The sequence below is a fragment of the Silene latifolia genome, chromosome Y (assembly GCF_048544455.1).
Source record: "Silene latifolia isolate original U9 population chromosome Y, ASM4854445v1, whole genome shotgun sequence".
NCBI classification, from domain to species: Eukaryota; Viridiplantae; Streptophyta; class Magnoliopsida; order Caryophyllales; family Caryophyllaceae; genus Silene; species Silene latifolia.
The window spans coordinates 213,477,070-213,503,647 of NC_133538.1; the positions used below are offsets into that span (position 1 = coordinate 213,477,070).

Genomic DNA, 26,578 nt, shown 5'->3' on the forward strand with positions numbered 1-26,578 from the left:
TGAAGTCAAGGGGATTCTAACACGAGTGCTCCTGCTTCTTGATTGGAAGACTACCAACTGTGCTTTATTTGTATACGGTTTCTTCTAAAGATGTGAAATAAACAACACATAAAAATTCTTCATAATATATAGTTATAATACGTATACCCACTTTTATTTTAATAATATTATTATGATATTATATACTTCCTCCATTCAACTCCACTCTACCTATTTGTATTTTGCACAAATATTAAGAAGGGTGGGGTTGGGTGGAAAATATTGTAAATAAATAATGGGGTATAATGTAATTAGGTGGGGTATGAGTGGAAAAAGGTGGAGTTTGATGTAGAAGTAGTGGGGTATGAGTGGCAAATATTGTAAATAAGTAATGGGGTATGATGATAAAATGGTCATTTGGCATTCCTTTTTAGGAAATAGGTAGAGTGGAGTTGAATGGATGAAAAAGGAAAGATGGTAGAGTGGAGTTGAATGGAGGAAGTAATATAGTATGGGGCCTCTCTTAAATTTTTTGCACAGGGCCCCCAAAATTACAGGGACGGCCCTGATTGCACGACTGTAATAACAGACATTATACAAACCATTTGAGCTTCACTTTAAACTTGAAAATCACAGAAAAAAGTAATAAAAAGCTGCAAACCCAATATAAATAACAATCTGAAGACACCCCTACAAAAATTCAAGATTTATTTGTGTTCCTAATAATATATTATATTATAATACAATAAATAAAAGCCTACATGATGCCCAGGAAACGCTGCCCAACGACTATGATATCGGAACTGTTGTAGACCGTCTGTAAGGAGTTTGTAAGTCTTCAATTGCAGGGTCACAACTAAAGTCACTCTAAGCAGTTCTATCGCAGCAAAGTGAATCGAGTCCTCAGTCTCCTAACATCACACGGATGGGGTTTCCTGAAAATCCAGCATAGAAAACAATAGAGTATCTTATTTATTAAAGGAACAACCACAGAGCTGAGGTGTCGCTTTGTGGTTGAAAGTCAACTTTTCAAAGATCAATTTTTTTTGCTCAATTTATGGAACCCACGTTCTATCATGGATTTAATTTGCTGCACATAAAACAAATTGCCTAGCTCATTATAAAACACAAATTTGCGTATCAAAATAAATAAATTATAAAACACATATTTAGAAATTGAATTAATATACAAATTGATTGAAGAATCGGAAATAATAAAATTTACAAATTTAATATAATTGATTGAAGAATCATAAATAATAAAATTTATATAATTGATTGAATAATCATATAACAACCGACATTTGAATTTGAAACCTATATTATTTTCAAACTTAATTTTCTTAAAAAAGAAGAAAAGAAAAAAAATAGGCAGACTTAAATCTTCATGTAGTGAGTAAATGTACAAACTTCAAGCTTTTAACAGTGAAAGTAAACGATTTTCCACACGAAATCGCTTCAGAACAAAGTTTTATGGTGATAAATGGAATTAGGGTTAAACTGGAATGAAAAAGAAGGGGATAAATAAAAGATGTGACGGCTGAAGTTAAGGGAGGTGGAAGGAGGAGGAGAATATGAATGGATAAAGTCAGGGAGATTGAGGAAGATATACATGGAGGTGGATGAGGCGAAGGTGGGTATATAATTAGGGTTAAAGTGAACATGGAATATACGAGATTATGAGGTCAATAGTTTGGGCTGAAGGTCTTAAGTTGGCCGAGTGTGTCGTAGTTCATTTAATATATAATGTACCTTTGTTTTAATCTGTCCTTCCAATGTACAACTTTTTATCAATTTGGTATATTGTATCTTTGTTTTAGAGGTGTTTATATATTGTATCTTTGTTTTAGAGGTGTTTAAATACGGGATTGGATCGGATATAGGCGGATTCATGTTTGATTTTTGGCCCACGGACAAGCGAGTTAATGGGTTTGGAACGGGTTAATGGGCTGGGCCTTTATATTTTTCTTAAAATGCCTTGCCGTACCCGCTTATTTAGCGGGCGGGATGAGTCGGGTTTAATGGACAAAACGACCCATGAATAGCTCTACTTTGTCTTAACATTAAAACGGATAAATAACATCCAATTGAGCATGTAAAACAACTTTTTTACTTTTCTTGATGCATTTTCCTTTTGACTTATCTTATTATTTAATCCGTCTTAACTCTTAAGCCCAAGATACTCTTAAACAAGAATTTGTGAGCTATGATTGTGCAGATACAATAATCCATCGCAACATTTATCTTCTACAACAACACAAGATTAACTATATAACAATCATGTCCCATTAGACCTGTTAAAAGGGTCAGGTTAAAATACGGTTAAATAAAATACGAATTGGGTTATACGGATCACAAGTCATATTAAGTTAGAATATTTTATTAAAAACAAACTATGTTTGCCGTCTTTTACTTATACCATTTTCTTAGGCGAAAAACTAAGAATGTATATATTTTTTTTAAAATGAATCATATTCAATATTAATATCGTATTTATATTTATTTACTTAGCCTACTTCTATTTATGCGTTTATGAAAAAAAAAAAATTATGGACCAATAGCAACATTTTGGGCATGGTTTTTTTTGTTAATCATAGCAACGTTTATGGACGTTTAAACACGTCACTCAAACTAATTTCCATCACATTCACTTGTGATTGCATATCGTCTTTAATGGCCTATTACATTGCAAATACAAATGAAAGTTCGAGATAGTAATTTGTCAATTATTTTTACTTTTTGTTCAAATAGTGTGAATATGATGATTATTCATGCAACTTTTCATTTTATTTTAATGAGATTTATGATGTAACATTATCGTTTAGTTTTTGTTATCATATATTTATATGATAATTTCATGGGTGAGAATATTTAACAGTTTGATTTATATCAATTTAAACGTGCACGGGTCAAAATTTCATTTTAGCCCGTTTCACTAATTTAAAAATTTATACTAAAATATGGACCAAAATTCTCATTTTAAATAAGCACGGGTCAAAATTTCCATTTTGTTTTGTACATTGGTTTCAATAATGAAAAGCGGTCTAACAATTTGAAGAAGCCTGCAACTATTCAAACTTATCAAACCTGTGCAATTTCAATAATTTTATGTTAATTTCATCCAAATAATTTTGTTTCATTTTATACAAAGTCGGGCTTTTTTAAGCACCCGAGTAACAAGTTAGAGTAGAAGTTCAAATTTAGCTAACAAAAGAACATATCATATTACAACAAGTACTCAGCTAATTTACCCTAACGTATCATTTATGCTAATTACAAGTACTGAGCTAATTAACCCTAACATGTCATTTATGCTAATTGCAAAATGAAATTATAATCCTTATCTAAGATCTTAATTAAACATGACTCTTTATAACTCAATTATTACATTTAGAGATCAAAATTGTTAAACAAAAGTAGGGTGATATTACTGCTTTACTTTAAAATTTTATTTCTAAAGATAATTAAATTCAAAAGGAGATAATTAATTAATACAGTATTAATATACAATTTCATCTTGAATTTTTTTTATAGTAACAATTTCTTAAAGAGCATACCCGTGCAATTTGCACGGGTTTAAGACTAGTAAGGGATCAAATAAAATACCCAAAATAAAGAAAAAGAAAATCAATCAGTAATTTATGTATGAGTTAAGGTGGAACAATGGAGCACAGAAACCACTCACCAGTGCTCTGCAAGCCGCCTCTGATTTTTCTAGCTCAGAACTCAAGATGCGATGGAGGAGTTGATCAACTCTCTGGCTGCTTGTTTTTGGACTGAAACAATAACAATTATTAGTGGTCTTAATAATTTTATTTCTATCGGAGTTATCGACACACTGACATTATTACTTACCCAGTATAGCGACGTGTTCTTGTTGCTTGCGCCTGAACAAAGTACAAAGTACCGAATTAGTCGAAATTAAAGACAAAACAGATGCGCACAGTTTTTCTGCAGATAAACTTGGGCAGACCACACGGTGTATTTATAAGATGGACTCTAACAACAAAACCTTTTGAGAATTACAAAAACTAAACTACAATATTCCTACAAGAGAAAAACACCCGCGAGTTGTTGGTTCATCTACTTTCATATATAGAGGCATCATATCACTCAAAAAGAGTTTGGGCAACTTGAACCTCAGCAATCAAATGCTCCAATATTTGATCTATTTGACCAAAAACATCTTTGTTCCATTGTTTGATGCTTTGCTTTAGAAGAGGCAACTTCTTTGCTAGAACGAAACTGTGGGAGTTGCTTCCCTATAAGCCCACCACCAAGTATTCACCATGCATTAATTTGAAAGGTCTTTTAGCTTCAAAAGGATTTCTAAAACTCAAAAGAATTATGTTGTGTGCATCTGTATTGTAAGCCAAACTAAGAACCAATATACAAATAAATACCATAGGGGTAACGCCTATATACAAAATGAGAGCAAAGTGGATAACTTGACTCTAATTATACAACTTCTAAATGTGGGTGTTCTCAATCGTCTACCGATGATAACTTTGAAGTTCAGACAGACATTATTCACTTCGAGGGTGTCTATAATTTTCAAATATTGATATATACTGCTTAGTCATAAAACACGAGCAAATCCTTACGATCATTCATTCGGATAATTACCACAAAGAAGCAGGACCACTCAAAATTCAGATGTTTCATGAATCAAGTTGTCGATAAACAATTCTAACCTCGCATTCCAATTCCTCAATCTCCAGTTCTGAGAAGAAAGCTTCTAACACAAAAGCAATAATCTGCAACCATTATGTTGGACATTCTCAAATTAGTTCAGTTGAAAGAGGGAACAACTAAAATCAACACCATTGAATAGAAAAATTTATTATGCATTTCATCATTTCATGTGTATGTTCTTAACCAACAAGTTGATTTTAAATTGTGTAGCTCAATCGAGTAAAAAAAATGCACCTACTTACAAGTGAGAAAATAAGTCATGATTTTAAATAAGAAATCATTTGGTCAAATAAGCACCATGATTATCCTGAAATGAGCAGACTAGGACTGAAACAATCAGCCAAAGGCCAAATGAGCAATCTTTGCAATCGTTCAAGTTACAAATAATTTTGTACATGAACTATTGTGCATGCACAAGTATAGAATACATATTCTTCCTCCACCAAAAGATATGTCGCATAATAGATAAATTTAAAATGTTCATGATGCTAAGGAGTTTCGACAAAGATAAGTAATTCCCATAACAGTTTAATCATAACAGATCATATCTTTGGTTCATTTAATGTCAACTGCATAATACCTATTAGGGATTATTAGTGGCCTTGGGGTGGGGATGAGACTAGAGAAAGTGATTACAGAAAACATCAAGCCCTTCAAGAAATTTGAAACGAGAAAGAAACAAGCGTTACCAAATTCAAGATGAGCATCACAGTGATGAGGTAAAAGCTAATAAAGTACACGAGAGACCAGGATGTTCCTGTCAAATCCTTGTAACCCTGAAACAACAGCAACTCCCTTTAACGTTTAAACAATAACATTACATAGCTTCATGTATGCTATAACTAGTAAAGCAAACATCAAAGCAGTTCGACGGAATCAGTTATCCAAAATGTCATATGATAGCGTGGAACCAACAACTACAGGCTTACGTCGTCACTTCAAGACCACTTTTGGATAGTAATCTAGACTCCTTGTTTCCTTGGAAGATTGGTGTTTAGGGGGTCAGGCATGCTTAGTAGTTACTGCCTCCATACCAAAGTTATTGAGCTAATTGACCTTGGTGGTCAACCAATGCAGATATTTGATCATTAACGTCTCCAAGTTTCTGGGCTTTCTTGAGATGAGGGTAATGATTATGGGAAGTAACAAGGCTCAAAACAAGAAAAAAAAATAGAGGAAATTGGTGGTAGAGGAGGAATAAAATGAGAAAGGGAGAGTAAGACTTACTCGGTAAATAGGGGAAATAGTTACCTACCTCGCCACAGGGTGGTACATTATTTCCCATCCACAATCCACTATTTCCTCTTTTTTCTCTGTTTCGAGATCTATACCTTCATCCCAAGCAAGTCCCATGTAGAGAGCCAATGTAAAATTTCTCAAATGGGGAAAGCCCATTCTAGGCTACGCATTATCTTAGGCATCGCTTGGTTGCCACTACAAATGTGGGGGAATTCGAAAATCCCATGAATTGGAAAAAATGAAGATGTTTGGTTGCCCAAAATCCCATGATTTACTTTTTCCTAGGAATTGCAAACTCCTCCATAATGGAGGAGTTTGATTACCTAGCTCCCCTAGGTAGTTTGAAATTCCTGTGTCCATTTAATTCCTACATGTCAACCAAACGTCTTTTCAGTAATTCACATGAATTACCCAATTCACGTGTTTTTGAAATTGACGGGAGATTAATTCCGCCATGACAACCAAACGATACCTTATTGATAGAAAAGATGATGGATATAAAGAATTAAAGATTGAAGTAAAACTTCCTTTCACAACCAATGTGGGACAAAAAAAAAGGGAAAAGAAGCTATGCCACCACCACTAACTCTTGCATTACCAGAAAACATTACCTGCATCCAAGCTTGCCAGTTCCCCGTGACCAATAAATTGAATGTTGTGACCATGGCATTCGGATAATCATTAAAGTTGAAGAGGAAATAACTACATTAGTCAAGAAAAAGCCAAAAAAAAGACGAAACGTGTAAAAGATAGCAAAGAGAACTTTGAAGAGGAGAATGATGAAATGACAAGAAACTACCTAACATTGCAGAAATCCAAAATATTACCACCACCATACACCATTCAAAAATAACAATGTAAAGGATACTCATTTTCTGCAAGATCATTTCCTTCCAACAAGGGATTTCCAGCATTAACAATGCCGCCGAAAAGCTGTAACCAAAAAAACCAAAGAACTCAGTTGAGAACTTGAGAACATAGCAAGCCTCATTTTTCACATCTTGCAACAGTTTCAACTTTCAACTAAACCAAGTTGTAATGTAAACCCAATAGAAAACAGGGAACAGTAATATATCCCAACTAATGAGGGTAGGAACAAAAATCTTATGCATAACGGACCTAGAGCATTTACATCAAGTACACAGCCACATTTAACAAAATAAAATATCCCAACTAAATCATACAAGAACTGGTATTCAAGTTTATGCTTTAGTGACTAAATGAGGCGGTCATAGTTACTTTCAAAGTAACATTTAAAGGTAACTTTATGCATCTCAGTCAAAGCATAGCAACATGACCTGGGCCACGACACTTCGGGATATATTGGTTATGATTTTGAAGTTTAATACAAGCGTAATTTTGGGGTGGTAGATGCCATATGAGGGCGCAACAATCGAGATAATGTCGCAATCAAGACTTGACCAAAAAATTAATAAATGCATAACATACCAATAAAGACTAGTAGAAGAATACGAAAAAATACATTCGAAGTTTTCTAATTAATTCAGACCACCTCCACAACTCCACCAGCCCCTCTTCCCAAAGGCCAGAAAAGGGAAACGATAGTACAAAACAAAATATGATGGGTAATCATAAGTTACTATATGATGATATTGCCCTGGTGTTATGAAAAGATAGAACATAAAATTAAAAGAGAATGGCACTTATCACGATAAGCTCTATGTCTATAAGTCTATTGAGGTACCTAAAAATTTATCAAGTCTACTAGGGGAACTAGGATATGGAGACAACTTCAATCCTGAAAGCTTGACATTTCCACAGAGAACTTCATATCCCACTACCATAGTAATCAAGTGAAAAGAATTTGACCTCCTACAAAAAATGATGCATCAATATGAAGACTGAAGAGAGTATGGAATTTGAGAAAACATTGCAGACCTGTACACCAAGGGAGCTATAAATACACATGACACAGAAAATAGTCCCCAGATACGGCATTAAGCTTGGAAGAAGGGTCAGGAAAGTTGCAACAAAAGCTCGATAACGCTTAACTCGCATCAACAATCTTATTAACCGAAGAACTCGAGCCAGGATAAGATAACGGATCCTGTTTACAAATATTGTAGAGATTATTAGCAATAATTTGACTTCATTAGGAAATTTCAGATCGTTACCTATTCTCTAATATGTAAGAAAGAATCTTTTCTTCTTCAGCTGGAAGTAATTAAGATAAGTTTGTATAATTGGCATGACATGGAAGGGAATTAAGGATCTCTAAGAGAAACCATTTGACTAAAATAAGCACTCTAAAGATGTTAATTCTTATTTGTCTTCCTCAAGGGTTTTATACACCAATGTTTATCCAACTAGAGACTACTAATGGTCATATTTTTTAACATGAGAAAAAAATTCTTGGATAGAAAACCCAGTGTTTCAGGACTGCCTTGTTCCAACTCCATCATGTAGCAAGGAATAATAAGATCATGTTAGATAAACTAATCAAACCCAGAAACTAGTGTCCTTACCATTCACCATTCGAAAGAAAGGTCTGGCCGTCAGGTGAAACAAATGTTGCTGTTTCTCCAATAACTGGAACAATGTAAGAAAATAAAGTTAAACCTAAGCGATCACATGGACATAACAATTAACAAACTAAATAAAAAGAATAACGAGTAAAGTCATCTAACTATCACATTATACCTATAACACAAGTAATAATAAAATCAAAACGATTTTGACCATCTCTCCAGTAATTGAGAAATCCAGATGCATAAATCTTCAAACCCATTTCCAGCACATATAACCAACCTGTCATAAAGGAAACACTGTTAAAGCCACATAACTCACTCGACCTTACAGGCATATATATAGATGATTAAAAGATATACAGACTTCAAAGTAGAGCAGGCTAAAGTAATTTTAAGGGAGTAAAGTTATTCTCGAGAAGCGTCAAATGACCAATTGAGATACATAACTCCAGTTAATTCAACAAAAATGCTTTTTGCAATAGAAGAGTACTCAAAGTTATATTCTTGTAATTTAATCTTTTTCACATGGGGTGGTATGGATGTTAATTTCTCATTGCAGTTGACCCTCGGGAATATGACTATATGAGTCTGACGCGGATGTTATATAGTTTTCCGTTATATAACACTAAATTTTGGACACGACATGGGAATTCGAAGTGTTAGGTCCAAATGCCCAAGTGTTGGATATGTGAAACATTGCCAAAGTAAAGTCTTAAAGTAGCATAGGTTTTGTAACATAAATGGCTATAAAAGAAACTGGTAGGGTAGTAGCGAAACTTTTATCCTAAACAAAAATAACTTAGGGAAGACTATGTTAGATTATCGTTCGACCATGCTCACTTTTAACATTTAGGTTTTACCTTTTACGATACAATGGCGACTTTCAAAGGAATAGTTAATTTGAAATTTTAAGAGCTTACCCTGCTATTTTAAAGCTGACACAATAACTTTAAAAACTAGGATGGGTGAACCATAAATTATGATATGATTATCTTGCTCTGGCGTTATTGAAAGATAGAAGTAACATAAAATTAAAAGAGAATGACACGTATCACAATAAGAGAAGGTTAAAGTCTCACCAAAAACAAACTCTATGATTTGCCACAGCTTCTGTGCTGAACTGTCTTCGATGTCAAGCTGCAATTTTCCACAATTGCCTTATAATCAATGACACTCAAGTTAAAGTGAACAAATAGAAACATCATAAGAACAATAGCACCGGTGTAAGATAAAGGTCAATTCATACCGCTGTCTCGATGATTACAGCTATTAGATTAATCACTAGGATAACTGCAACAATGTTTCCAATTTTTGGACTGCGAACAAAATTCTTCAAGTTTTCCGAGAAAGGAGAATAATATATCCCAGGACATGACTCAAAGCAAGATGGCTGAAAAAGAAAGAATAAGAGTGTAGTAGTAAATTAGCAGTACGCTACTATTATAAAGAAAGGATCGTAATTAGAGATGTCCTTCAACTTACACAATCTTCCTTCGAAAATTTAAGAGCAATAGCATGACAAAGATCAGCAAATTCTTCTGAATTAATCTGCCATATGAATGATGACAAAAGAACCATGTGATTAGATAGAAATTTTCGCGTCAAACATCACCCTCGTATTTTTTCTAACCATGAGAAAAGTTCTCTGCTTATTACCTGAAAATCACCACTATCATCCAACTCTTTAAATATTAACCCAAAATCCTCACTTGACATCTGTGGTAATGTCCTGCAGATAGCACCATAGTTCATAATGATTTTATCATGGAAAGCTCAGTGCACCAATATCCAGATGAAATTCACAAATGCAAATAGTTTAAGAAGTTGCAAAAGGATTCCAATACAGCAACATTACGCCAACAAAGGCTCTGATATACCACCAAGGTTTAAATGAGCAGATGTGTCCTTCAGCAGAAGTAACTGAATCTTTCAAATAACAGCATTCCCCCTCCCCCCACTCTTCCGTCAAGACAAACAAAGCTCTTATCTTCAACATCAATGATTTACTGAATCTATTCCAGTTATACACAGTTATACCTCTCAAACACTTGAGGGGCGGTTATGGGTTGGATGATTTCAGGTACCATTAGAATACAGATCAGGAGTATTTCCCATATGGTGAATGCAGGTTAGGGTGAAGATATGGGTCCATGGACACCTTTTTAGTATTTGCTTAGTTTCTTCAGTTTTTACATTTGAAAAGTACAATTATCCTTGCATTCAAATTATTTACTTCAATTCTTTGTATATTGTACTAAATAAAAATTGCACTCATTATTGATTTCAAGTGTAGCTGTCAAAATAAACCAAAATTCTAAAACGCGATCGAAAATATGTGAATAGCTATCCGAACGAAGACCCAACAACGAGAAACATGAATTGCACCTCAAACCCGATTCAATCTTAATGGAATCGTGAATTGCACCAGAACCGGGTTCAATCTTAATCTAATCAAAATTGAACCGAATTCAATACGCTCAAATAATCCCAAATCCGAATGAATTAAACTTGAGTTGATTTAACCTGAATCAAAAGTCCTTTTTTTCTCATTAACATCCTCTCGTCTACTAACTGCATAATTGTTGCCCAATTCAACAATTATATATTGAAATATTTTAAATATGTTGAATATCGACGCAAGTTGCTCACATCTAACTCAATGATGGTCCAACTCAAATGTCACCTGATTTTACGCTGATCCAACTCGAACACATACCAACCCAAAGGAGCTTAAACCAATTAGGATAAGTGGTCGAAATAAACGTGAACTGAAAGAGAGCAATATTGAATCGTAAATCTCATCGATATAACAACAATCCGATTCAACCCAATCCGAAATGAACCGAATGACCCATTTTATAGGTTTAATTTCAAATTAAAGCACATAGTCCGAGTCATACATTTCTATAACTGTAGGAAGATGGAAGAGTTAACCATACATGAAGGATCCAAACTTTCACTTTTTTTAGCGATAAGGACCTGAACTTTAAATGTTTAGCGTTAAGGACTTGTTTTCACTTTTCCGTCAATTTCGACATACAAACTTTCATTGTTTTTCATTATTTTTGTATATTTATTTTCCTCACTACTATAACGCTATTTAGCTACAAAATTTTGTATTTTTGCGACTATGTATGTTGCTAAGGTGCACTTTTTTTTGTAGTACCCGAAAACAACTCGACCTGATAATAACCTTACATTTAGGGTTAAAAGTTAAAACTCACATGATCCCTGATACCGGACCCGACCCGTAAATGAATAATAATTATTGAGAATATGTAGTTAATACATACAATTAATATAAAATTATAAAAATAATAAAACTTTAGCGATTATTTCGATTAAAGAATTATAACCATTAAATAAGATTTTAATAATATTATTGACTATATTCCTCAAAATCATAGTATGTAATATGCATTGACTTTCAAAATTTTGAGATACAATATACTCCCTCCATTTTTTTATATATGATGTTTTGAATTTACGAGGTAAGCCGACGACGACGACGAACGACGACGACGACCGAGACGACGGCGACGACGAACAACAACAACAACAACAACAACAACAACAGAGCCTTAGCCTTAATCCCAAAATGATTTGGGGTCGGCTGACATGAATCATCCTTTCGAACCGTCCATGGGTAAACGCACGCCTCAAAATGCGAATAAAAAAGGGAAGATGAAAAGCAAAAAGGAAGAACGAAAATGTAATGGAAAGTCAAGGTAAACTTAGGGGATTTTAAAAATCGAATTCCGGCTTTCTTTTATAAAAACTTAAAATTTAAATCGAGAGAAATGATTAAAACGATTTTTAAAAACCGAAATAGACTTAAGGATCCGAAATGAACCAGGTAAAATCTATAAGAAAGTGGTTGGTAAAAAAGTGTAATAAAGGAGAGAAGAATAAATAATTTAATTTCTTTAAATTAAATAAAAAAACACTAAATATGTCAAAAAAAAACAACAAATACTAAAAATCCACATGTATCTTTTCCCTCCATAGTGCCCTCTCCGTCACCATACTCTCCTCAAGCCACAGAACTCTCATATCGTGCTCTATCACTCTCAAGCCTTTGACTTTAATATTTACAAAAATATATTTGTTCAAAAAATATAAAAATGGTACCATTAAATTCCTTACGAAAAACTCTTTCATATGAGTATACATATCATAATATTTAGTCTTATATTTTAAGATAATATTGAAGAGAGAAGGAGTGTCTCGAAATATGAGAAAGTCATATATAAAAAAACAGAGGGAGTATTTGTTTAATGCATTGTTTCGTCACATAATTACCGTATAAATCTTGTTCTGACAACTGACTAATACTTTGTATAGGCGTCGTGATATTAAATATATTTTTTTTTTTTTGAGAAAAGAACAATTCATTAATAGAACGCCATACGGCACTTACAAAGGATAACTATAATCGAAAACAAATCTAATGGAAACCAAAGAAAAATAATTTTCTTATAAACTAGGGATCTCAAAACAGCATCTGATAATTCGGCTCGTCCTATTATCGCTATCTTCATGTAGCTTTTGAGGGGATCCTTCGTTTGATTTATGAGATAAAATTTACCTCTGACTGGTTCCAAAGATCGTTGACAAATCACTTTTACCCTTTGAAAGAACACGCTGCAAACCATCAACGAACTACTCCTGACTATATTACTGATGAAACTAAAACCACGAAAAAATGGAAAACCCCCGAAATAAGGGATGGAAAAACGATTCTCACCAAAAGGGAGACACTTATTGAATAGAAAATAGGTATGCATACTATTGATTAAAATTTGAAACAATTTTGGGGCTTACCATCGATCGATTGATAATCGATGGAGCCCCTTGTATAATTTGATGGAGGCTAGGGTTTTTTAGAGAGAGTTTTTTGAGAGAGAATTTTAGAGAGAGTTTTGTGTGATATTAAATATATTAAAAATAAGTAAGTCTTCCTTAAGACGGATGTATCCGTCTTAACATTAAAACGGGTCAAATATCATCTCACTTGAGCATATAAGACAAACACGTTGCTTCTCCATATGCATTCTACCGTCTTACTTACAGTACTTGATTCGTTTCGTTTTAAACTCAAAACGGATATATCCGTCTTAAATAAGAATTTGTGATTAAAAATATATTTAGTCTTACTAATACGGAGTATCATATACTCGTATCAAACAAGATAATAATTATAAAATTTAAGAAAAATTGTACAACTCGTATAATTTTAAATTGAAGAAAGAGAATTAAACTTTGTAAAGATGTGTTAATTTGACCCGATTCTGACCTTAACATGACCACAACCCGTATATATCCAACCCGTACAAAACCGTATATTACCCGACCCCAAAATGAATGAATCCATAACCAGTCCAATTGACCCATCATAAAATGTTAAAACGAAAGAGAAAAGGGAAAAGGTAGTTGTGTAAATTGTAATAAGCATATTATGGAACATTTTAAAAGAAAAACAACAAAGCATACCGTCTTAACGGAGGAGTGACGGAAAATAGGGCCAAGGTCCTTAACGCTAAACAGACAAACTACAGGTCCTTATCGCTAAAAATGTTGAAAGTTTAGGTCCTCTTTGTTTGGTTAATGTATATATAAATTAAAAAAATACCGTCATAATATGTTTCCAACCAAGTTATATGTTTAGGCACTAGGCAACTAGAAAAAATGGAGTACTTGGTAATGCACTGTGTTCGCATATGAAAAAAACAAAAACCAAAAAAAAAAAAAAAAACAACTGAAAAAGTAGCTGAAACATGAAAAGCTAACTGAAACCTGAAAAGGTAACTGATAAGCTAGGTAGCACGGACACTCCTCCTAACTAGCCATCCCGTGTCCGACACCGTGTCCGATATCCGGACACCCGACACTCGTTGGACACACGCCTAAATATGTTATAGTTTAGATGAGGAATAAATTGTCAAAAGAGATTGATTAGAAGATTGGTTTGGGTGGGAAATGAGAAATAGTTATAGTTAAAGGTCAAATTTTACCTTCAATTACCTAAATTTAGTATCAAATACATACAAAAATAAAGTCATACGTTATTTATAACCATAAAATATGTTTTTTTTATTAAATTTAAATAGCGTGTCCCGTGTCCTAAATTTCATGGGATGCCGTATCACGTGTCCGTGTCCGTTTTGGTGCAACCTAGATTACCTAGCTGATAAGGTAGCTGAAAGGTAGGAGCTGATAAGGTAACTGATTATAAAAAAAATGTTTAGCAAACTAGCTGAAAAGGTAGCTGATTTTTGTAAAATAACGTAAAAGGATATGATAATTATTTAATATTATAGATTGAAGGGGTAATAAATGGAAGATAATTTATTTGAGGTACCTGAAATCTCAAATGCTACTCTAGGTAGCATTTCATTTCAGGTACCTTATTTGACCAAATAAGCTACTTGCCAAACACGTGCAGAAAAATCAGGTAGCTGAAATTTTGGTCAAATAAGCTACTTTGGTCAAATAACCTACCTGAAGTGTCGTGTCAAACGGAGCCTTAGGCTCGTTGAGAAGCGGCTAACAAGGATATCATCAGAAAGCATCAACGATCCCATAATCAGATAATCTAATGTAGATAAGTTTTTCTGGAAAAATCAAGCTGAAAAATAATACTCCGTATAAAAAATTAAAAATAATGAGAAAAAATATAAATAAATAAATAGCAAAATTAAATAATCACATATTTCGAGCGGCCTTCCGCGGAAATTTTAGACTTTCGGCCTTCCCCTGGTCTAGACTTATTTTGAATCTGAATTATCTGTCGTCATCATTACAATTATCCCACGGACTAGCAAAAGCAAAATAGGAAATTCTTACTTTTTATTCAACTTATTCATTGACCCGACAGTTTGACCTTAATCCCAACCCATTTTGGTCCAGAATCCACAGTTAATTTGCATTTCATCATTTTCGAGTTTTGGGTCGAAAATTGTATCAAAAGAAGGGCACTAAGGTCCAATAGGTCAGGTCCAATTTAGAGTCTTGACTCACATAGTATTTGATGGTTTCGATCATGGTCGCGTTATCAGTTTTCGCGAACTAATTTCACTAAATGCAGTCAATATCGCCTCAACATGAGGTCGTGACTCATGGTGACTGGTGAGTGGTGAGTGGTGACCTCCAAAGCCATGATAACTCGGTCGTGTATCGGTGTCCGGACAGATATTTAAAACCATGTCGACTGATCTATAGAGCATATGATTTTGCATTAATAAACTTCTACCATTTTAAAAGTGCCAAAGAGAAAGCAAGAAAGTTAAAGCATGATGAAATTGGTCACCATCCCAGCAATCCAGCATATCAAAGCTATACCACTGAAATTGAAGCCTTTACACAAGGGGGTAGAAATGTCTATATGAAAGATGTTGGAATTTCACCTGTATGTGTTCAATTCTTCAAACAGCCGAAGACATTGCTTTTCATCTAGATATTCACGGTTCTGTAAATTAAAACAAGGAAGTCATAAACATAATGTAAAGAAGGCATTTATGGAAAAACAGAACTACTACATCCATCCCATTTATACTGTTCGCATTCAACTTTGGTAGTCAATTGATGTCAACTTTAACCATTATTTGGCCAAAGAAACCTAAAGATAGAATGGAAAATCGGGCTAATTTATCAAAAAAAAAAAATTCTCACATTGTCCTTTTAATTTTAATTTGCAAGTCTTGTAACTATTGTATCTTGGGAAGAATTAACCACCTACGTTGATGATACCATTTGGTCAACTAAGTAAAGTGGGGACAACAAATGTTATTCAAGAAGTACCTTATTACCAAACTAGTGTAAATCCCGCACATGTGCGCTATATAGAGGTTTTATTTTTAGTTATTATTTATATATTTTGAATTGACTCGTAATTAATTTGTCATACACCTCATTGTATCTCGATATGAGAAAACAAAAAATTGAACTATGCACTAATCAAAAAAATTTAGTAAAGTTATAAAATATGTATTTAAGAAAAAAAAAATCTTTGCCATAAAACTAATGATTACAATTTTTTATTTTTCTCAAATTATTTTAATGATTTTTTTTTTTTTTTTTTGTGACGAAGCTAATAATATCAATTTAACATTTTGTTTGATAAGAAGTATGTGTCAGGTCATTCTCTAATATATAATAATAACAACAATAAAAATTTAGAAAATTAGAGTTTATTAAATTATAGCGAATTTATCTTAGTTTAATTAAAAAGATTATAATTTATATTTTAATGAAAAGGTTATTATTTGATTAAAAGATTAGATTACTATTTTGAGGAAATGATAATAATTGAATGAAGAACTCTTTTTGTTTCCTTATTTAACTTGATGCTTTTTGGAGGGAAAATTTTGGAGAATTTTTATATTCTTTATAGCCATATTATTCTCTTAGTATATAGCCATATAGCCGATATAGGGGATGATGATTTCATACAGAACAGTCATTTGCGAAGTTTCATGAAGCAAAATGCCTCAAAAGTCAAACTTCTTATATCTCAGAAATAGTCAAAGGTTTCACTTTACTAGCACCTACACTCTGTAGACAACCTGCTTACCAGCTCTTAAACATGATTCCCAGGGAGGGAAAAGGGTACATAGAGTGTCATAGACTCAAAGAAGCTTTCACTTACAGCTGTGTCTATCAAACGAAAAGCCTTAACCAATATACGCCGCCTATCACTGTCCATCCCAGCAACTTGTTTTGCAAGCTGCAACAGAAAGGGGAGTACTGAGTCAAAGCTCTCGTTGATACAAGATGGTGAAACATGGTATAAGTTTGAATTGAAAGCAGTAAATCTTCAAGCAAACAACAAGAATGTCAAAATTGGAGAGAGGATGAAGAAATGAAAAAAGGAAGAAGAAGAAGAAGAAGAAGAAGAAGAAGAAGAAGAAGAAGAAGAAAAATTAGAAAAGAAATGGACCCACATAAGTGACCTGTTGGAAAACAGGTGCTATCAGGTAAATTATGGGATCGGTTCACTCAAAGTTAAATGATGTCAAAGATCGGATTTTTCTCAGTTAAACATTAGTTTGGATTAATATGAGAAGGGGAGGCTTAGTTTGGATTATTCCCATGAAATAACCCTTTTTCTTAAAAAGAAAATTGATAATGTGAAAAGTTGCCCTTTATATAAAAAACAACTCTGTCTGACTACCTATTAGTTGCATCCTACCTGTTCAGTTTTACATTGAAACTCATCATGTAACAATGTTAGTCTCTTAGAGACATGTTATAACAGTAATTTTTCAATAACAAGGTTCAACTGTACAAGTAGTTTTATATCATTATGTTATAAAGTGAAAGGGAAATAGTTCAATTAAAAGGAAACCACTATATATAAGTTTTCATACCAACATTCCAACAATCCAACTTGAGTCACATAAATACATAAAATGTATCAATAGGGAGAAGATAGACGAGAAGAAAACGAAATACACCTCAGTTTTGAAGCTGTCATATACAACGGCAAGAACCAAGTTGGTGAAGAAGTAGACCCCCAGCAATATGTACAAAACAAAGAACAGAGAATACCATCGTGAAACCCTGGATTACAAACCAACAAAATTCAGAAAGAAGTGTAATGGCATATACAGGAATAAATCCAGAAGCAAGGATAAAAATTCATTTCTTAGGTCAGATAACGTCATAAAATTTGTGAGCAAATTAAGAACATGTACATTTCACTGCCTCTTCTGAACTGTTCTAGAAAAAGAGGGGGTGCCACTCGAGTCACTTATGAACTTCCACAGAGCAGCAAGTGGATTTCATTGTTGTCAATGGGAGATAACTGACTTTAGTTGACATTCAGAATACTCCTAGACAAAAACGTAATGGCCCTACTGCTCATTCTTATTTGAGAAAAAACCCAGAAATTCAAGTGATAGAATTCACTTGATTGATTAATACACATTGCGACCATAGTCCGAGCTACTATTATTATTCTGTTTGTTTACCAACTTTTGCATAGAAACACTAACTGATACTTCAAAAAGTTTGAAGATATAGACATTGTTAAGAGTTCTCACTTATCAGTAGTCAATCTTACTTGTATGCAGGGATCCAAACATCTGGATTGTTTGATGTTGTAAATAGCACAAACATCTGGTACAACGTAGTCCCATAGGACGTAAAAATTTCTTCACCCTGCTTGGTATCTTCAAACATGACATAAGCAATCCAACTTGAGAACAAGAGAAACAGAAGCATGAGTGCCTGCATCAAATCATATCAAGCTTCCATAAGAACTGCTTAAATCAACAGGTGATGAAACCAAATAAACTTTACATGAGATAGAATGGACTGAGACAAACAACAGCAAACCCAGACTAAGTTACCCATAAATGTGATTTTAACGCATAGCCTACAACATACTCCACTCCTTCAAGGGCTCTTGCAAATGGCATGGAAAGGGGATTGAATTTAAGCAGCCTTACTCCATGTTAACAACACAGAGAGACTGTTTCCAAATGATCTATGTGATAAAAATTGCATTGGGAACTATATTGAATGCCAACTATATTACCATAAAAAAACGCAGGAAGCTCAGCGAGTCATTGTGATTTATTCCAGTATAATCCAAGACCAAAGAACCGTGAGTCTTTGACTCCATTGGAAATGGAAAAAAATGCATTAACTACAATCACTTGATATTATAGAATATAGAGGATCACAACACCTAGGTAAACAAGAAGTTGAAAAACACGCAGAAAGAATTTTTTTGTACAAAAAAAAAATTACTAATGAATTACTAACCACGACATTGAGATATGTAGGAAGCATCCCAACCAGGACAATAACACTTCTGCTAAGTTCCCTACAAGCAGAAAAGTAATAAAAAGGGCCAGAAAACGTTAGAATAGTAAATCACAACTCTTGAGTATAGAACTATAGAATCTCTAAACCATCTTCAGGAACAAGAACCGTGTGATATAACTATGGGAGGTCTCATATAGCAAAACAACTTCTTCTCATCACACCCACTATCACCTACCAAATATTACCAAACAAACAGAGGACAAATAAACAAAAAGATATCACCTCCATCCCATTCATATTGTCTCTTATGACTTTGGTAGTCAACTTGACCTCTATTTTCTCACAAGTACACAATACCTACAACTTTTTTTAAAATATTAATAAGAAAATAGTTATTTTGATAGATTGAATGTGATAAATTTAAAATTGCACCTTTTCATATATATTTGGAGAGGAATAGTCAAAGTTGATAATCAAAGTCAAAAGGAAGACAATATAGATGGAATGTACTAGTTGCCTTAGAGACAAGTAATAATTATCAGCGAGTACAACCTCTTTACCCCAAGATCATCATAGCTTTATTCAAATATTGCCTTGAATCATTGAATGTAAGATAGGGAGAGAGAAAAGCAAAATAATACCACAGCATGTCTAGCTTTTAGTTCCTTATGGTGGATGTCAAAATAGACTGAATCACAAAAAACTTTTTCGAACAATTAATGCTTAGAGAATAGAGACGTATACTAATTTGAACATCCACGCACATTTAAAATAACAAGCATTGTGGTGCACCTCAGGGCTCAAGCTCCCTCCCTCCTCTTGAAACCAATTCTGAATAAGTTACCCTTTTATAATTATACATAAACAAAGGCCCACTTGTGTAAAACTGCAGAAGCAATAGAGTATTAATTTTATCTAGCTGAATTAGCACTTATTACCCAAAAAAGAAAGAGGCAAGGCCAAAGACTAAGGACAGAGATACTGAATTCTAATTTAAAGTTGTATGTTTACAGTTTATATAAATCTAGAACTTCACGCACCCGAATGATCAAATGACAGAGAAAAGACGACTGCTGAATCAAACACACCTGATATATAGAATGAAAAAGACCACCCTTATATATGGAGCAATCCTGAAAGGGAGATAATTGACGGCCACGGGCGAGAGATGGAGGACGTTAACTAAAATATCAGCTGTGAGGAGCAGTAGAAGAGCAACCTGGAAAAAGAAAATAATAAAGTGCTTTATTAGTTCATGAAAATGTACAATAAATGAACACAATTACACAACAATGTAATGTACAACAACACCATCAGAGCCTTAATCCCAAAATGATTTGGGGTCGGCTGACATGAATCATCCTTTAGACCGTCCCTGGGTGAACGCACACCTCAAAATGCGAATAGAAAAGGGAAAAATGAAAAACAAAAGGGAGAGCGAAAATGTAATACAAAGTAAAGGTAAACTTACGGGTTTTAAAATCGAATTCCGGATTTTTTTTATAAAAACTTAAAATTTAAATCGAGAGAAAAGATGAAAACGATTTTGAAAACCGAAATAGAATTAAGGATCCGAAATGCCTTAAAAGTAAACCAAGTAAAATAAAGTAAAATATATAAGAAAGTGGTTGGTAAAAAAGGTGTAATAAAGGAGAGAAGAACAAATAATTTTTTTTTAAAAATTAAATAAAAACACTAAATACGTCAAAAAACATCAAATACTAAAAATCCACATGTATCCTTTCCCTCCATTGTGCCCTCTCCGTCACCATACTCTCCTCAAGCCCCAGAAATCTCATATCGTGCTTTATCACTCTCAACCATGTCTGTCTCGGTCTCCCTCTACCTCTAGGGACCTTTTCTGTTCTCCAAATTTCCAGCCTCTTACCTAACTAACTAACTAACTAACTGGTGCGTCCATAGGTCTCCTTCTCACATGGCCAAACCATCTTAGTTGATTTTCCATCATCTTGTCCTCTATTGGCGCCACTTTTACCTTTTCCCTAATCACCTCATTCCTTAATCGATCTTTCCTTGTATGTCCGCACATCCACTTCAACATACGCATCTCCGCCACACTCATTTTTTGAATGTGACCATGTTTCACGGCCGAACACTCGGAACCGTAAAGTAAGGCAGGCCTAATTGTTGTGCGATAAAATTTTTCGTTTAATCTTTGGGGCATATCTCTATCGCATAAAAACCCTGAAGCACTCTTCCATTTCAACCATCCCGCTTTAATTTTGTGAGCCACATCTCCGTCTAACTCCCCATCTTTTTGAATAATAGATCCTAGATATCTAAAAAAATCTGACCCCTCAACAACATCCCCATCGAAAATAATACTTCCCACCTCTGTCGATCTCGACCCCGCCACTTTAGTGAACTGACACCTCAAATACTCGGTCTTACTCCTGCTCAGCCTAAACCCACGAGTCTCTAAGGTATGCCTCCACAATTCCAACTTTCTCTCCACCCCCTCTTTCGTCTCATCAATCAACACAATATCATCGGCAAACATCATACACCAAGGGATGTCGTCCTGAATATCCCTTGTCAACTCATCCATAACTATAGCAAAGAGAAAAGGACTAAATGCGGAACCTTGATGCACCCCGATGGTAATGGGAAATTCTTCCGTTCTCCCAACATTAGTGTGAACACTTGCACTAGCCCCCTCATACATGTCCTTTATGAGGTCAATATATTTTCGAGACCCAGCCTTTCTCGCCAAAGCCCACCAAAGCACTTCTCTTGGTACCCTATCATATGCCTTTTCCAAGTCAATAAAAACCATATGCAAGTCCTTCTTCTTGTCCCGATGGTGTTCCATCAAATGTCTCATGTACGAGAGATAATATTCATATGGTCAAGCATTTCTAGAAACTAGTTCGGGACAATGATCAGTTTTGAGAAGGAATGAGTTCAGGAATATGAATACTAAAAGAGATATTCTCTCACTCTAGTTTTAGCTATCCAGTAACCCTTCCTCAACTTAAAATTAGCCATCACATTGTAAAACATTTCACTTTTACAATTATTTTAAGGTAAGAATCATCCAAATCTTTGTAGATAGTGTTACCTCCCCTCGAATTCCTAATGTTATAAAAATCTGATATGTTAGAATAGCAACTAAACATGTGTATCTACCGTTTCAATATAGAAGATATACTTCCTTCACTTCCAAGCAAATACCATTTGCAAGGTTTTGCGGAGACCATTACCATTCACATGGAAAGAAAGAGCACTTTGTGTCACATTCACTATTGCAAACGATGGGCAATTATAAGCAGCTAAACTGGTTTTCAAGTCATTTATTTGCCTTATCTGAAAAGAGTACCGATGTACAAGATGTCTTATCACTATTTCAGCTTAAACATTTATATTTCTAACAATCATGTTGTGACCTCCCTCGAAGAAAATGTCGGTATATAACAAAACCATTAAACAATTAAACATGACTCATGAGGCAATCAGTCAGCTTTAACAGAACAATGAGCAAACCACATACCTTAAATATATTAATTGATCTCTTCCAGTAAATGTGAGCACCCTCATAAGAAATTGGAAACAAAGTGTGTACCATAAGTAACACTAAGGTTATAACCTGCAAAGATGATAGAAGTACGCATCAAACTAAGAAGCAGATAAAAAAGAACCAGAGTTTGATATCTCTTTGTCTCACGCCCATCCTAGCCAAAAAAAAAAGAAAACATTAGAGATGACGCGATGAAAAAAAAATAAAACATATTCCCCCCTTCAGCATTTACGACAGTTTTAACATGAAACCTACCACCTTATTCAGGCCAAGCAAAACAAGAAGGGCGTGCACAACCAAATAATATAAGCAGTCATTTTGCTTTATTCTATAATAATAAAGAAAATGCTAAAGAAATTAGACTGCTGTTTTATACATAAATCTCATCATACTCTACTTGTGTCAAGCGAACCTTCCTTTTGTCTATTATAGGTGTAGTGTTAGATTGGTGCAGGTCGGGTACGAATCCCGATCAGTATCATTGAGCTTCATGTCGATCACGATTAAATCGGTTACGCCTCCAAAAGAGAAGATTCGGGAGTAACATAAAAGCGATAAGAATGTAAAACTGTGAGGAGTAGGTAAGATCAAAGAATAAATAAATAAAGGTTAATGAAAATTCTATGGATCTACTTGAGATTGGAGAAAATATGGCATCAAAGATGGAGTTTTCTTTCATTTGAATCTCTTCTTTGTTGTATCTCCTGAGTGTTTCATACTACTATTTTCTCTTGGTTTTTCTTTACACTGAACTTTTTTTTGTTTTTTGATAAGTGCACTGATTGTTTTTCGTTTAGATCCCTTTCTAAATTTCTTTCAAAATGTTTTCCACATTTTTATGTACTTGTCTTCATTGTCATCGTACTTCTCCAGTTTCACTTTATTACATTTTTTCATTTTTTTGCTTCATATCTACGGTTTCAAACAATGATTCGTGTTAGACGACCGCAAAACATTTGGCATTAAGGCTTTTTCATTGTTCTGCTTCTGTTTCGTGCTGTTGTGATGCATGTTCGTAGTTAGAGATATAACTAAATCAGTTTACAGAAACAGACAACTGGGGAAAGACACAAGGAAACAAAATGTAAAGCGTAAAGAACAATATTTAATAATAAGGAAAAAAAGATCGGTCATATTTCGCACCTCGAATATAAGAGACTCAGCACCAGTTAAGTACGGTAGCTGACCAAGGAAGTAGTAGTCCCTATCGTTACAAGAATGCTGATTACTCTTGGAACACCATATAGGTTTCTGTAGACATTTCGGAAATACATACTTAAAAGTCAGTCGTAAAACACTTTGAAAGTTACTATAATTTGGCCATAGAGTCAATTTTTTAAATAGAAAGTTCTGAGGAACAGTAGACATGGCATAGGAGGGGATAAGTTAATGACCTCGAGAAAATTAAAGACTATAAGCGCAAAATAGTTGAGTGTCCAGAGAAAATCAAAGCGAGTGTAAGTGAAATACAACTTCACTGAATTTTCAAAGCTTGACTGGTTAAGAATTTCCTCAGGGAGACCAATACCATCCTCAGCCTGCAAAATGCATCATTTAGTCAGAAATCACAAGTACATCTCAATACTTCAACAAGAAATAGATCGAAAGACATTCAAAATGCCCATAATTCACGTACGCCATCACTGCAACTAGTACTTATTAGTGAGAACTTTTGTAAATGATTAAATAAAAAGCGAACTACTGCAGTCAGGAATGGTGTTTCTTACGCCAAATGATTCTCAAGTAGAAACTTGTTACAGTTGACTCACAGGCAACCTCTCAAGCTTCTAATAGATGAAGGAAACACTACCAAATTATAAGGAATGCCACTCTCCGAAGTGAAAGTAAGAGATGCTAATGGGTAGAATATAGATGGGATGAAGCCATGCCCAACGACATTCAGCTCCTCTTTCCCATTATTGTGACATCTTCTAAACTTTTTCAGTTTAGTTTTGAATGAAGAGAAAGTTACTAAGCTACTCAGGTTATGGCCTTATGGGTCCAATTAATTGGTTAGGACCAGATTCGGTGACTACCTGGAGTTTTTCATGCGGAAACTTATCTGTCAATCAACCAAACCGCAACTACATCATGTAATTCCCAAAGATACGAAAGAAAATCTCGACAATAATATTGTCTAGATTGTCTAGTAGCACCACTAGGATGGTGGTCCACTGACAATAGACGTTGTCTAATACCACAATCTTTGACAAATAACTAGTCCGTTGCTATTATGAAGGGATAAACATATAAGCAGTCATTGTAATCTGGTTTTATCATGTATAGATATTATTATCCATCAAATATACAAAAACATTTGATCCTTGGTGTTTACAGACAGCATAAAATGCGAGGTCAAGAATACTTTTTCCGACTAATTCTACTTATATGATCACAAAGTATAATTTAATACCACAAGTCCCAAATTCTGTAGGTACGGAAGCCATGATGGAGCCAAAGATTCATTACTCGCTAGAGGGTAGTGGGTAAAAAGTAGAGTAACATACAAAATCCAAACAAAAAAAATGAGCGATTAAAATCTGAAATAATTCCAAATAAAAAAAAAGAGAGAAAAGGGTAATAGAAAGAGTACGAGATCAACAAGAGCAGCAGCACGTTGATAAGAAGAGCCGGTAGTGATGGCTTTGGAGCGGGTTAGAGGCGGGTTATATCCATTAGAACGACTACTGGGTTCACCTAACAATGGCTCCATTTTCAGCTCCGACTAGAGAATCACAGTAGAGATTAATTAATTGGTTGGAATAATAATGGAAATGATACGTTGAATGTAGAATACGTTGAAGATCATTCTTCAAAATTATTATTAGTTGGATTTATTTATTTATTTGAGATTGATTTTGGTTGATAACGACAATGGATTGGAATGACTCAGAGGCAGTAAATGAATGAGCTTCGATGCCTAGGACGGCTTTAAAAGTTTTCATTGAGATCGGTCTGAAATCGAAATGAAATTTTGAGGCCAAACTAAAGTTTCAAACCGAGCCGAGCTCAAGCACACTAAGGCTCGGCTCGAGAGCTCGTTTGAGCTCGTTATTTTTAAAATTACTTAATTTTTTCAATATATTTACTTAAATTGTATCAATTTTAAAGTAAATAAATTAAAATATTAGTTTATAAGATAAAATTACATAATAATTTTTATTCTAAGCTAACAAAAAGATAATATTCTCGTTTGAATTTGAATTTTTAAATCAAAAATTACGTTATAATTAAAATAATGCTCGAAAAAATAGTATGCACGCAAAGCTCGGGCTCGGGTTCGGGCTCGTAAAATATTATATGAGCCGGTCCCGAGCCTTTATTTCAAGAGCTCGGGTTCGGGCTCGAACTCGGATTTTACAATATGAGCCGAGCTCGATCATAGGTAAGCTCGAGCTCGGCTCGGCTCGGCTCGGTTACACCCCTAGGAATGAGAAAGGGTTCTAATTTCATACTTCCAAAACATAGTTTATTAGAAAAATAAACTAAACATAAGGAATAGAGTTTGACTAAACATAAGGAATAGAGTTTGAATCCATAAAGAGGATGTGGGTAACTGGGTATGGGATTCTAAGGGGTTGGGGTGAAATGAGAATTCATCCGAATTTTAACTCCATTTTAAAATACCCCAACCAAACACTAAAATGACTAAAATTCATTCCATTTCATTCAAAACCTCCCAACCAAAACACCCTCTTAATTCTAATTCTATGCAAGTAGATGTGTATAGATTCAACTAGATTGCTACTCCGTATTTGTTACGCCTTTTGTGCCGTGTAACAAAGCATCAATTTTCCCTTTGTTTAATTTTGTTGTTGTAAAAATTGGACTTGTCCCATCATCAATTAACAAAGTATAATTTCAT

General features: G+C 34.2%; 1 protein-coding gene across 3 annotated transcripts; it reads right to left on the reverse strand.

The window, feature by feature from the left end:
• Window positions 1–602: 602 nt before the first annotated feature.
• On the reverse strand, window positions 603–25,586 carry LOC141633809 (two pore calcium channel protein 1-like). 3 transcript variants are annotated; one of them, XM_074446213.1, is made up of 24 exons: window positions 25,307–25,586; window positions 24,108–24,251; window positions 23,857–23,964; window positions 22,687–22,782; window positions 20,264–20,394; window positions 19,173–19,233; window positions 18,466–18,632; window positions 17,858–17,963; window positions 17,050–17,127; window positions 15,809–15,870; window positions 10,059–10,131; window positions 9,885–9,950; window positions 9,649–9,792; window positions 9,482–9,539; window positions 8,575–8,682; window positions 8,400–8,463; window positions 7,813–7,981; window positions 6,782–6,846; window positions 6,525–6,615; window positions 5,364–5,450; window positions 4,674–4,736; window positions 3,835–3,866; window positions 3,665–3,755; window positions 603–914 (listed from the first exon to the last, which is right to left on the reverse strand). In XM_074446213.1, exons 1-24 carry the CDS (start codon window positions 25,424–25,426, stop codon window positions 897–899), a joined length of 2,202 nt encoding a protein of 733 aa, XP_074302314.1. In that variant the 5' UTR covers window positions 25,427–25,586; the 3' UTR covers window positions 603–896. The 3 variants fall into 3 exon arrangements, with proteins under 3 accessions (XP_074302314.1, XP_074302313.1, XP_074302315.1); XM_074446212.1 differs by lacking the exon at window positions 603–914 and having other exon boundaries at window positions 2,709–3,755; XM_074446214.1 differs by lacking the exons at window positions 603–914; window positions 3,665–3,755; window positions 3,835–3,866; ... (2 more) ...; window positions 6,525–6,615; window positions 6,782–6,846 and adding an exon at window positions 7,619–7,746 and having other exon boundaries at window positions 25,307–25,573.
• Window positions 25,587–26,578: the final 992 nt, after the last annotated feature.

Excerpts from the sequence above, each read along its gene's own strand:
- LOC141633809 (XM_074446212.1), bottom strand. The coding sequence starts at position 25,426 with ATGGAGCCATTGTTAGGTGAACCCAGTAGTCGTTCTAATGGATATAAC. Across the intron at positions 7,982-8,399 it reads TTTCTTTCGAATGGTGAATG|GATCCGTTATCTTATCCTGG; the intron begins GTAAGGACACTA and ends ATTTGTAAACAG. Across the intron at positions 3,867-4,673 it reads TTGAGGAATTGGAATGCGAG|GCGCAAGCAACAAGAACACG; the intron begins GTTAGAATTGTT and ends TACTTTGTTCAG.